Raw genomic sequence first — 12,725 nt, 5'->3', positions numbered from 1 at the left:
CAGTTTGCTTGGAGGTAGCTGGGTAATCAAAAATGTCTACTCTCTAATTCATTGTGAACCATAAGAACTTTATGACCAAGAGTCTGAAAAAACTTTCTGTTAATGCTGTCTAGCATTTGTTTGATATCATTCCTTTTCACCCTTTGAGCCTGAAAAAGAGTTCTGGATTGATGCAATGGCAACAATAAACTTGCCATTTAAATTAAAAAAAAAAAAAAACACTGAGGACACTGAGGCTCCTTCCACAGTTTGGCTATTGTGGACAAGGCTGCTAGAAACATCGGGGTGCAGGTGTCCCGGTGTTTCATTGCATCTGTATCTTTGGGGTAAATCCCCAGCAGTGCAATTGCTGGGTCATAGGGCAGGTCTATTTTTAACTCTTTGAGGAACCCCAAACAGTTTTCCAGAGTGGTTGCACCAGTTCACATTCCCACCAACAGTGCAGGAAGGTTCCCCTTTCGTCACATCCTCTCCAACATTTGTGGTTTCCTGCCTTGTTAATTTTCCCCATTCTCACTGGGGCGAGGTGGGATCTCATGGTGGTTTTGATTTGCGTTTCCCTGATGGCAAGTGATGTGGAGCATTTTCTCATGTGCATGTTGGCCATGTCTATGTCTTCCTCTGTGAGATTTCTGTTCATGTCTTTTGCCCATTTCATGATTGGATTGTTTGTTTCTTTGCTGTTGAGTTGAATAGGTTCTTTATAGATCTTGGATACTAGCCCTTTATCTGATAGGTCATTTGCAAATGTCTTCTCCCATTCTGTAGGTTGTCTTTTAGTTTTGTTGACTGTATCCTTTGCTGTGCAGAAGCTTCTTTTTTTTTTTTTTTTTTTGTGCAAAAGCTTCTTATCTTGATGAAGTCCCAATAGTTCATTTTTGCTTTTGTTTCTTTTGCCTTCGTGGATGTATCTTGCAAGAAGTTGCTGTGGCCGAGTTCAAAAAGGGTTCTCCTCTTGGATTTTGATGAAATCATGTCTCACATTTAGATCTTTCATCCATTTTGAATTTATCTTTGTGTCTGGTGCAAGAGAGTGGTCTAGTTTCATTCTTCTGCATGTGGATGTCCAATTTTCCCAGCACCATTTATTGAAGAGACTGTCTTTTATCCAGTGGATAGTCTTTCCTCCTTTATTGAATATTAGTTGACCATAAAGTTGAGGGTCCACTTCTGGATTCTCTATTCTGTTCCATTGATCTATGTGTCTGTTTTTGTGCCAGTACCACACTGTCCACAGCTTTGTAGTACAACCTGAAATCTGGCATTATTTTGACAAAATACAGTATCCATTACTGATCAAAGCTCTTCAGAGTGTAAGGATAGAGGGAACATTCCTCAGCATCTTAAAAGTCATCTATGAAAAGCCCACAGGAAATATAATTCTCAGTGGGGAAGCACTGGGAGCCTTTCCCCTAAGATCAGGAACAAGACAGGGATGTCCACTCTCACCACTGCTATTCAACATAGTACTAGAAGTCCTAGCCTCAGCAATCAGACAACAAAAAGACATTAAAGGCATTCAAATTGGCAAAGAAGAAGTCAAACTCTCCCTCTTCGCTGATGACATGATACTCTACATAGAAAACCCAAAAGCCTCCACCCCAAGATTGCTAGAACTCATACAGCAATTTGGTAGCATGGCAGGATACAAAATCAATGCCCAGAAGTCAGTGGCATTTCTATACACTAACAATGAGACTGAAGAAAGAGAAATTAAGGAGTCAATCCCATTTACAATTGCACCCAAAAGCATAAGATACCTAGGAATAAACCTCACCAAAGAGGGAAAGGATCTATATCCTAAAAACTACAGAAAACTTCTGAAAGAAATTGAGGAAGACACAAAGAGATGGAAAAACATTCCATGCTCATGGATTGGCAGAATTAATATTGTGAAAATGTCGATGTTACTCAAGGCAATTTACACGTTAATGCAATCCCCATCAAAATACCATGGACTTTCTTCAGAGAGTTAGAACAAATTATTTTAAGGTTTGTGTGGAACCAGAAAAGACCCCGAATAGCCAGGGGAATTTTAAGAAAGAAAACCATAGCTGGGGGCATCACAATGCCAGATTTCAGGTTGAGATACACTTCTTTTGTTAATAATGCAGATTTTTCCTCTAAGCATGCTTTGGAGAATTGGAGATTCTAGGGGACTGAGTGTCCAGAAACAAGAGTTTGTTGTTTGTTTTTCCCTTCTTGACTTACAATCAGTTACTGCAGTTGAAAGTTGCCTCCTCTAGTGGAAGATATTTCTCACAGACATTATAATCCACCTAAAATTTCATTTGGAGTGAAAATCCACTAAATTGATGGCTTTGTTTAATTTTTAAATAATCATTTATTTTCCCTTCTACGATAGAAAAGTAACATACAAACATTATACCCATCTTTCTTATATTAAGAGAAGAAATTCAAATTCTGACAAAGGCATGATTCTTTATATATGTTAATCTCATATTCTTATTTATTCCATTATTTTTGTCCCTAAAGTGACATACACTCTTAGTGGCACTATTCATCTGTAAAATACAGAAGTGATTCTTGTGTATATTTACTTTTTTAAGATTTTATTTATTTATTTGGGAGAGTGAAAGCATGAGCTTTAGGGGGAATGTGGGCAGAAGAGAGGGAGGAAGAAGCAGCCTCCCCACCTAGCAGGGAGCCCTGGACCCTGAGATCATGACCTGAGCCAAAAGCAGCCACTAACCAACTGAGACACCCAGACACCCCCTCTTTTGTATATTTTCTAAACATGTTTTCCTCAGACTTTTATTTTTTCTCTTTCTTTTTCCTTTCCTTCTTTTCCTCTCTCACTCCCTTTAGAATTTGCAGGTTGAAAGCAGATGAGGAATTCCAACATCTTGGATAGAGATTTTTCTGTCATTTCAGAAACAGACAAATCCGATAAAGAATACAAAGATCTGTGCATACAGAGGATAGAAGGCACACAGGACAATTTAAAGATAGCTATGAGTGGAAAAAAGAAGAAATACGTATTTAAAAAGCTTATGTTGTATGTAGTTAGGCATCTGCTATTACAGTAATAAAGTGTCTTTAAAACATGGTGGTAAAAAAAAATAAAACATGGTGGTACAGAAAGGAAGTAGTTTTTATTTTAGTTTGGGTATGGAGAAATTCAGACAAAAACAGAAGAAAAAACTTCCTTTAGAGTCATGAGATTGAGCAGCAGAGTGGTTTACTATTCAATAATCATAAACTATGAAAGAAAATTGGCAAACAATTCAAAAATTCACATCCCTGGGTGACGGACACTGAGGGGCACACTTGATGGGATGAGCACTGGTTGTTATTCTATATGTTGGCAAATTGAACACCAATAAAAATAAATTTATAAAAAATAAAAAATAAATAAATAAAAAGAACTCCCAAAATTCAAGAGTAAGACACCAAAATTCTCCAAAAAATAAATAAATAAAAATGTAGCAATCCAAAAAAAAAAGAAAGAAAAAAAAAACAAAGATTCACATCCTATGGAAATGTCTTTTAAATTATAATAAATAAAAATCATCTTTATTGTTGTTGCTATGGTTTCACTAATTGTGACATTTTTTGAAGACAGACTGGGTCTATGCAAGGACATCAGAGTCAGTTTGGCCCAGTATCTATGATACATAGTTTCTTAAAAAAATTAAAAGTTAACAGAAATATGGGCTGATTCATTTTAGAAGGCAGAGGAATCATCAAAGTAACCCCTGGTAGGGCCTATCACCTAAAAAACTGAATTTAAGGAAACCTTAAATTTTATATAAAAATGTTTCTGGTTTCAACAGAAAATTTGAGGAAAAAAAAGGAAAGATGTAATTAAAGCAATCTCAAAAGGAATGTGCTGAGAATAAACAAATTAAATACAAAAGATATTGTAAGAAGGAACCCATTTCTTACCTTGTATGCCCTCTACTGCATGTGAAGTCGTGAAGAAACAAGAGTATGAAAGGTGCCCCTGGTTTCACAGAAAGTCTTCCTGCCACATGGATCGCATTGCCTCCCTGTTCAGATCAGACTCCAGCTGCTAAGATGAGCAAGTCCCAGCAACAGTTGTAGGTTCTCTTCCCCTCTCTGTCTCTCTCTCTGTCTCTCTGTCTTTCTCTGTCTCTCTCTGTCTGTCTCTGTATCTCTCTGTCTCTGTCTCTCTGTCTCTGTCTGTCTCTCTGTCTTTGTCTCTCTCTGTCTCTCTGTCTCTCTCTGTCTCTCCCTCTCTCCCTCTGTCTCTCTCTCTCTCCAGTCTATTATGCTTTCTCACTGATTAAAACCACCAGCAGACCTGGGATGGGTCCTAAGAGAAATCCTCTCCCGAGGAGGGAAGCCGAGTGGTGGCCATTCCCTCTGCAAGGTGTCCCCCAGGCACGAAGGTCTCTCTCACCAGTAACGTCCTTTGTATCCGAATGCAGAAGAAAAATGAGAGAAGGGGTGATGCGCTAGGAGACTCACCAGACCTTGGGTAGAAGGGCTCTCTGGGGGATACAAGAACTATCCTTCCAGTTAGTGAACAAAATAATAATGATAATTAAGCACATCTGGATGAGAAGTTCTTGACTCCTTGTTCAACTTGATGACCTACACAGAGGGAAATTCACTATTTTTCATCTGGGCAGATAACAACCCCCCACTCTGAGCAACTCATTCTTTATCTCTACAGTTAATGCATCCTGCTGTGGTCGAAGGAAATGTGACCCAGAGGATAATCTAAACAGTCTGTTGAAGACTTGGGGGAACAGGGGGACTTGAAGTCACACAGAGCTTGGCAGAGCAGGCGATCGTACCTCCATCTATGAATCAAGGCCCAGAAGAAGTGGCACCAAGGGTCCCAGAAGTGTGGGGATTGCTTCAAGAGTGAGCCTGGCACCTGGGCTAGACCCAGGGAGAGGAGCCCCAAGGGCACACTGGAAGAGAAAGGAATTCCCTGTCCTCACACCCTCAGTCCTTCCCTTGTGGGAAAGCAGTACCTCCAGGATCCTAGGGATCCTCCTACTGACTCCTGGTGATGTTGCCCTTGAGCTAGGACAACTTTTTTGGGTATTTCCTATGGCACAGCTTTGGCGTGAACACATCCTTTTAGTTTTCCTTCATCTCAAAGTTCCTTATTTTCCCTTCAATTCTGAAGCCTGTTTATCCTGCACCTGCACCTTGGCTCCGTCTCCCCTCCTCTCTCTCTAAGGGCTTTAAAGACGTTGTTTCATTGTCTATGAATTGTTTCTGTCGAGTGTATGTTTAACTTTTTTTATTTTTTTAAATTTATTTTTTATTGGAGTTCAATTTGCCAACATATAGCATAACACCCAGTGCTCATCCCATCAAGTGCCCCCTTCAGTGCCCGTCACCCAGTCAACCCCCCGCCCACCTCCCTTTCCACCACCCCTTGTTCGTTTAACTTTGATTTGCTTCTATGTAATGGCTCTTCTCCCCTCCAGCTACTTTGACAATGTTCCTTTTTCTACTGCTCTTTAGTTTATTTTGAAGTGCTTTACTTGGTTTTCTTTCTGTTTATCCTGCTTGGGATTTTGCACCTGTCCTTGCATCTATGTGATTAGATTTGTCATCAGATATGAACCATTTTTTGCCCATTATACTTACTACTTTTCTGGCCCCTCTTCTTCCAGTTACATGAGTTCTATCTTCTCAGTTGTCACTGAATGCCTGTCCATTATTTTTCCTCGTGAACTCAGTCTTAGGTTTGGTTTGTTTCTCTTGCTATGTATTCAAGTTGAAAATATTTTCCTCCTGATGTGTTTCCTTTCCTCAGCAATTACAGTCATTCCCTGTGTATTGTACAATCTCTGAAAATAGTTGGTTCGTTTCTCCAGAGTTCAGTTTTTTTTTCACAGAAGGCAAACCTTCTAGGAATTGTTCTTTCATAAGTAGATATCGGCACATCTTAAATTCATTATTTTTGAAATATTAAATGACATTTACATTTTTAGGGTAAACATATGTTTCAGAGATTTTATTATTCTTTATATATTAACATATTTTGTTAATATCCTGTTTAATGCTTTGGGAGTTAAATTTAAAAAACAGATTTAGCTATAATTTTTATTTTAATTTGTATATGAGACTTGTGACAGACTCTTAAATATAGCTAGGAAATACTGCCTTTGTGATGATTCTTGTTTAAGTAAGAATGATCTTGCTTCTTTCCTTTTTTAAGATTTATTAATTTTACAGAGTGAGAGTATGTAAGTGGGGAGGGGCAGAGGGAGCGGGTGAGAGAGTATCTCAAGCAGACTCCCCACTGAGCACAGAGCCCAACATGGGGCTCAATCTCATGACCCTGAGATCATGACCTGAGGTGACATTAAGAGACGCTTAACCAACTGAGCCATCCAGATTATCCAGTCTTGCTTCTTTCTTAAATGCTTAGCAGTAAACACTAGGAAAGCCAATTGGAAAAGAATATTTCTTCATTAAAATATTATTATTAGAATTTAATTTTTATGGTAGACATTTTAAAATTTATATATTTCCTTTATACATCATCTTGATATATTTAAAATATTTTTATTTTAATAAATAAACAATTTTTTGGTAAGAATATTGTTTATTATAAAATTGAACCCCTGAGCAGGGGTTAGGAGCATAGAATTCACATTTAGTCAAAAATCTGTATATAACTCTCAATTCCCCTAAAATGTAGCTAATACTAATAGTACTAATAGCTTCCTGTTGACTATAAGCCCTACTGATAATACATTTTATTAACATATATTTTTGTGTTATATGTGTTGTATACTGTTATCTTACTAAAATTAGCTAGAGAAAAGAAAACATTGTTAAGAAAATCATATGGAGAAGGCAGTACAGTTATAGCACTATACCATATTTATTGAAAAGGATCTACATTGAAGTGGACTCAATGCAGGTCAAACCTGTGTTGTTCAAGCGTCAACTGCATATATATTTTTAAATATCAGGAGTAGCTATATATTTTTAAATATTGGGAGTATCTATCCCCTTTACATTCCTGATACTTGTTATTTAATTTTGCTGTTCTTCCACTGTCATATCAGCGAGGGTTTTATACATCTTACTCGTCTTTCCAAGAATCAATGTTAAGCTATGTGATCACCTCACACCTGTCAGAATGAATGAAATAAAAAATTAGTAACAACAAGTATTGATGAGGATGTGGGGAAAAAGGAACGCCCTTGCGCTGTTGGTGGGAATGCAAACTGGTGCGACCACTGTGGAAAATGGTATGGAGGTTCCTCAAAAAGTCAAAAATAGAACTACCTTATGGTCCAGTAATTGCAGTACTGGGTATTTACCCCAAAAATACAAAAACAATAATTCAAAGGGATACACTCACCCCTATGTTTATTGCAGCATTATTTATAATAGCGAAATTATGGAAGCAGCCCGCGTGTCCATCAATAGATGAATGGATAAAGAAGATACGGTCTATATATACAATGGAATATTACTCAGTCATTTTACAAAGAATGAAAACTTGTCATTTGCAATGACATGGATAAAGCTAGAGTATAATGCTAAGTGAAATAAGTCAGTCAGAGAAAGACAAATACCCTATGATTTCACTCATACATAAAATTTAAAAAACAAAACTAAGGGGCAAAGGAAAAGAGAGAGAGAGAAGAGAAACTAAGAAACAGTCTCTAACTATGGAGAACCAACTGATGTTTACCAAAGGGGAGGTGGCTGGGGGGACGGGAGAGATAAAGGATAGGGATTAAAGAATGCAGTTATCCATGATAAGCTTTGAGTAAGGTATACAATTGAGGAATCACTATATTGTACTAAAATAGGTACTAATCTGAAACGAATATAACCGTGTAAGTGAACTATACTGGAATTAAAATTTAAGACTTCATAAAAATACTAGAAAGCCTACCAGAAAAAAATGTTAAGCCATTTAAATATCCTATGCAGTCCATATTTTTTCTATTTCAAGAATTTTTATATATATTAATTACTGTCTTTTATTTTTTTGTTTTAACTTGCTGTTTTCTCTGTCACTATATTAAAACAGAAGAATAGTGTAGATGTCCCTGTTTTACTTGTTTATAATATTTATCTATAATGCTTTGTGTATATGTATATCCCTTTTAGTACTTATTTTTCTGTATTGCAGAGGTTCAGATATAATTTATTATTTAGTTCAAACTAAGTCAAAATTTAATTTGATTTCTTTCTGATCCATTGAGTTTTAGGAAGTATTTTTAATGTCCACACCATAGAGTCTTCTCAATTAATTAACTAGTTGTTATTGATTTTCTATATTAAGCAGACCATTATCAAAGAACATGTGCTGAATAATTTCAATCACTGATTCTGTTGAAGATTTCTTTATGTCCCATCTATTTTGAGTAGCAGTTAAGTGTTCTTCTGTATTTTAAGCACTAGTATATTTTTATTGCTAACACCATTCTGGGAAGTGTAATTATAAGAAAAAATACATTGGATTCTGGTACATGTATTTTTACATGTTGGAAAGCCAATTACAGATTGGATAGCCAAGCTCTACTCCATGTACTTTTTCTTTTGTACTTTTTTTTATTGGAGTTCGATTTGCCAATATGTAATATAACAGCCCCATCAAGTGCTCATCCCATCAAGTGCCCCCCTCAGCGCCCGTCACCCAGTCACCCCATCCCCCCGCTCACCTCCTCTTCCACTACCCTTTCTTCATTTCCCAAGTTAGGAGTCTCTCATGTTCTGTCTATCTGATTTTTCCCACTCATTTTCTCCCCATGTGCTTTCTAATTGGAGTTGTTGGAAAGTTCAAACATCTCCTGCTACTAGGGTTCTTGGCACAGATTTTGCTCTACCAATGAGATCCACACAAATTCAGAATTTGAAAGGCTACAGGGAGTTGGGGATTATTTTCCTGTTCCTTTCAACATTTCTAACAAGGAAATGTCATCTTAAGAAGGTTGTGTAGGGAAGCCTGGGTGGCTCAGTGGTTGAGCGTCTGCCTTCAGCTCAGGGCGTGACCCCGGGATCCCGGGATCGAGTCCCACATCGGGCTCCCTGCATGGAGCCTGCTTCTCCCTCTGCCTCTGTCTCTGCCTCTGTGTGTGTGTGTGTGTGTGTGTGTGTGTGTGTGTGTGTCTCATGAATAAATAAATAAAATCTTTAAAAAAAAAAAAACAAAAAGGTTGTGTAAACATGTGTGTTATTTTCTGCAGCATCACTGATTCCCCAACCTCCTAGAGAAACTATTTTGAAGGATGAGGAAGGAGTGACATCTTTTTGCTTCCATGTATCTGACCCCTGGACCACAGTTAAGGTGCCGTATTTTTAAAAGTATCCACTGGTAGCCTCTTTGGGAATTTACTATATTGCTTGAAGGGTCATTATGAGTATCACCCAGAAGTTCCTTCAGCTTTTCTAAATTTGACAGGCCTGTTTACTCTTCCTACACCAACCAAACTTTTACTAATACTGCATTATAATAAGGAAAAGCTCTGACTCCACATATTTTGCTATTTACACACTAAAAAAAAGAATATTTCTAAATATATTCTAGAAATAATTTTTAGTTAAAAAGGAGATTTTTTTTAGAAATATAATTACAATTAAATTATGGAAATATTTAGGGGAAATGGTATCCTAATAATATTATATTCATTAAATAGAGTAATATGTCTCTGGTTTTACTCTAGTCTTTTAGGCACACATAGCTATTGAGGATTTTTAAATACAGATCATTATCTTTTATATACTTACTAAAAATTTTTTAAATGATTTTTTGAATATTACCATTTCTTCCATTATATTTTCTATTTAGTATTTAAACATAAGAAATCATAGAAGTAGCAAAACTTTATCTGACTTTGTGATTTAGAGGGCATTTGTCCTATCATGAAATACGTCTACCTCAGGAAATACAAGTAACTCATAATTTGGAGTTAATTTCTATCCTTTTTCTTAAAGCATAGCAAATGCAATTTATTACATGATCTAATATACTTATTCATCTAAAGCTTATCTCATATAGCACAAATGTTTAGCTGTTTCCTTATGCCCACCAATATGTATGCTATGATAATTACCAGAAAGTTTTTCTTTATCGGTGAAGAAAATAAAGTCCAGAGAAATTTCCCAAAGGATACACACAACCAGAGAAGAAAAGTTCCTTGTATTGGGACTAATAGATTACTTGCTTATTTCTGAGGTTACTGCGGTCTTCATGGACAACCGCCCTTGAGCCTGCACTCCTATCTCCATAATTGACTTTATCATTACTCCTCTCCCAGAGGAATTCAAAACAGATGGTGAGCAAAACCTCAATGTTGAAAAATCCTGAAGAAAGTTCTCAGAAGTAAAATGAGTAAGACCATCACAATTATTGCTGATAACAACCTGGAGACCCAAGATTGTTACGGTTCTTAAATATCCATGGTTATTCCATTATCCTTAATTTAAGATGTATAAGGCATAATAGAATTCAAGAAAGGAATATATCCTTTATATATTCCATAATATATTATATTAATATATTCCATATTCGGTTAGACCTTTTCTTTGAAACAGAGAAAGAAGCTGATGAACATTTCAATCCTTACATGACAATGAATGACTTTTTATCAATACTGCATCAGTTTGAGAGCTTGCACTTTTTAGTAGGGAAGTACACTTAAGGAAAAAAAATATATATATATAATGAGACAATAAAAATGCATTTATTTGGGGGGAATAGCCTTGACCTGAGATAATGAGCATATATTTGGAAAGAGCTTTAGAAAATATTACCTAGGCTTAGTGACTGTGTTGATGTTATTCATTTTAATATAATAATAACTTCTCATTTTTTTATTCTATTTTCAAAGATGGCATTGTAATAATGGAAAGCAAATAGATGGAGGTAAAAGGTAAAAGTATTTCTACATTTATTTCTAAATAATTAATTTATTTCTAACTCTCATTTAATGATACAAACACTGAAGACAATCATAATGGCTATAGCATTATCATATAGATTATATGTACTCCTCATATCTTAGGTTATATATAATACACTTATTTTGGATAAAGATGATTATTTAACTATAAATATATTGGGAATAGAAATTCAAAATGTGACTAAAATTAGACAACATATTAATTATTTTCTTGGTAAATACTCAGTAAAATTATTTAAATACAATAATGCATTAGTTGCCTTCACTACTTCATTGAGTAACAGTCTCATGGACTTAGTATTATCTAATCTAAGTTCCTGATTATTCCTGACATTGACATAGTTTTATAAGCAATATTTAATTAACATGTAAATTATTTATTTTACATTTAAGAGAGTATTTAAGTCACTGGAAACAAAGTCCAGAGGTCATTGGCTTATTGATCCCTGTGCCTCTCACAGGTTTCTGCCATGGGTGACAGGGGAACCAGCAATCGCTCAGAAGTGACTGACTTCATTCTTGTAGGCTTCAGGGTCCGCCCCGAGCTCTACATTCTCCTCTTCCTGCTCTTCCTGCTGGTGTATGCCATGATCCTGCTGGGGAATGTTGGGATGGTGGCCGTTATCCTGACTGATCCCAGGCTGAACACACCGATGTACTTCTTCCTGGGCAACCTCTCCTTCATTGACCTCTTCTACTCCTCTGTAATTGCGCCCAAGGCTATGATCAACTTCTGGTCTGAGAGCAAGTCCATCTCCTTTGCAGGCTGTGTGACCCAGCTCTTTCTCTTTGCCCTCTTCATTGTGGCTGAGGGGTTTCTCCTGGCTGCCATGGCTTATGACCGCTTCATTGCCATCTGCAACCCACTCCTCTACTCCGTCCAGATGTCAACACGCCTCTGCATCCAGTTGGTGGCTGGTTCCTATTTTTGTGGCTGCTTCAGTTCTATTCTTTTGACCAGTGTGACATTTACTTTGTCCTTTTGTGCCTCCCGAGCCATCGACCACTTTTACTGTGATTACCGTCCACTTCAAAGGATTTCTTGCTCTGATCTCTACTTTCATAAGATAGTTTCTTTTTTCTTATGCAGCATTATTATTTTGCCCACCATCATTGTCATTCTCGTGTCCTATATGTATATTGTGTCCACAGTTCTAAAGATAAGATCCACTGAGGGACGTAAGAAAGCCTTCTCCACTTGCAGCTCTCACCTGGGAGTCGTGAGCGTCCTGTACGGTGCCATCATTTTTATGTATTTCATCCCTGACAGATTCCCTGAGCTGAGTAAAGTGGCTTCTTTATGTTATACATTAGTCACTCCCATGTTGAATCCTTTGATTTACTCCCTGAGAAACAAAGATGTCAAAGAGGCTCTGAGAAAGATCCTGGGGAAAAAGATATTTTTATTTAATTCCATCTTAACAGTGATATAACTGAAAGATCTGGATATTATGACAATTTGCAAAATTGATATTATGACAATGCAAAGAATGCACCCAATGATTTTGAAATATTTAATTTCAAAAAGTTTATTTATTGAATCCCATAGCCTTACAGCTGAAGAATACATTTGGTCTATATTTTGCCTGCCTATAGATTTTGTAGTGGAATGGCTTTCTCCATACTTCATCTTCATTTGGGTAAGGATTATGATTGCCATGTAATTTGATTTCAGGGAAAATATATTCCAAGTTTTGCTGGCAATCTAAGGGTGATGCTGGGATGTAGTGTTTATTTTGAGTAACAAATATTATATAGTGTATATATCTGGTAGCTGTAACAAAATCTGATATAATAAGACAGAACAAATATCAGATTTACTGAAGAAATCTTTTTGAG

The 12,725-nt window shown here is 36.6% G+C and overlaps 1 protein-coding gene across 1 annotated transcript; it reads left to right on the top strand.

Moving 5' to 3' along the window:
• Positions 1 to 11,336: 11,336 nt before the first annotated feature.
• LOC121479825 (olfactory receptor 9K2-like) lies at positions 11,337 to 12,319 on the top strand. Its single transcript, XM_041735622.1, has one exon. The coding sequence runs from the start codon at positions 11,357 to 11,359 to the stop codon at positions 12,317 to 12,319; it is 963 nt and encodes a 320-aa protein (XP_041591556.1). The 5' UTR covers positions 11,337 to 11,356.
• The last annotated feature ends 406 nt before the right edge of the window (positions 12,320 to 12,725 follow it).

This window comes from Vulpes lagopus, chromosome 21 (genome assembly GCF_018345385.1).
Source record: "Vulpes lagopus strain Blue_001 chromosome 21, ASM1834538v1, whole genome shotgun sequence".
Classification (NCBI taxonomy): domain Eukaryota; kingdom Metazoa; phylum Chordata; class Mammalia; order Carnivora; family Canidae; genus Vulpes; species Vulpes lagopus.
Note: the sequence above shows the minus strand (reverse complement) of the source record. Positions and strands in the feature narration are given on the sequence as shown.

Excerpts from the sequence above, each read along its gene's own strand:
- LOC121479825 (XM_041735622.1), top strand. The coding sequence starts at position 11,357 with ATGGGTGACAGGGGAACCAGCAATCGCTCAGAAGTGACTGACTTCATT.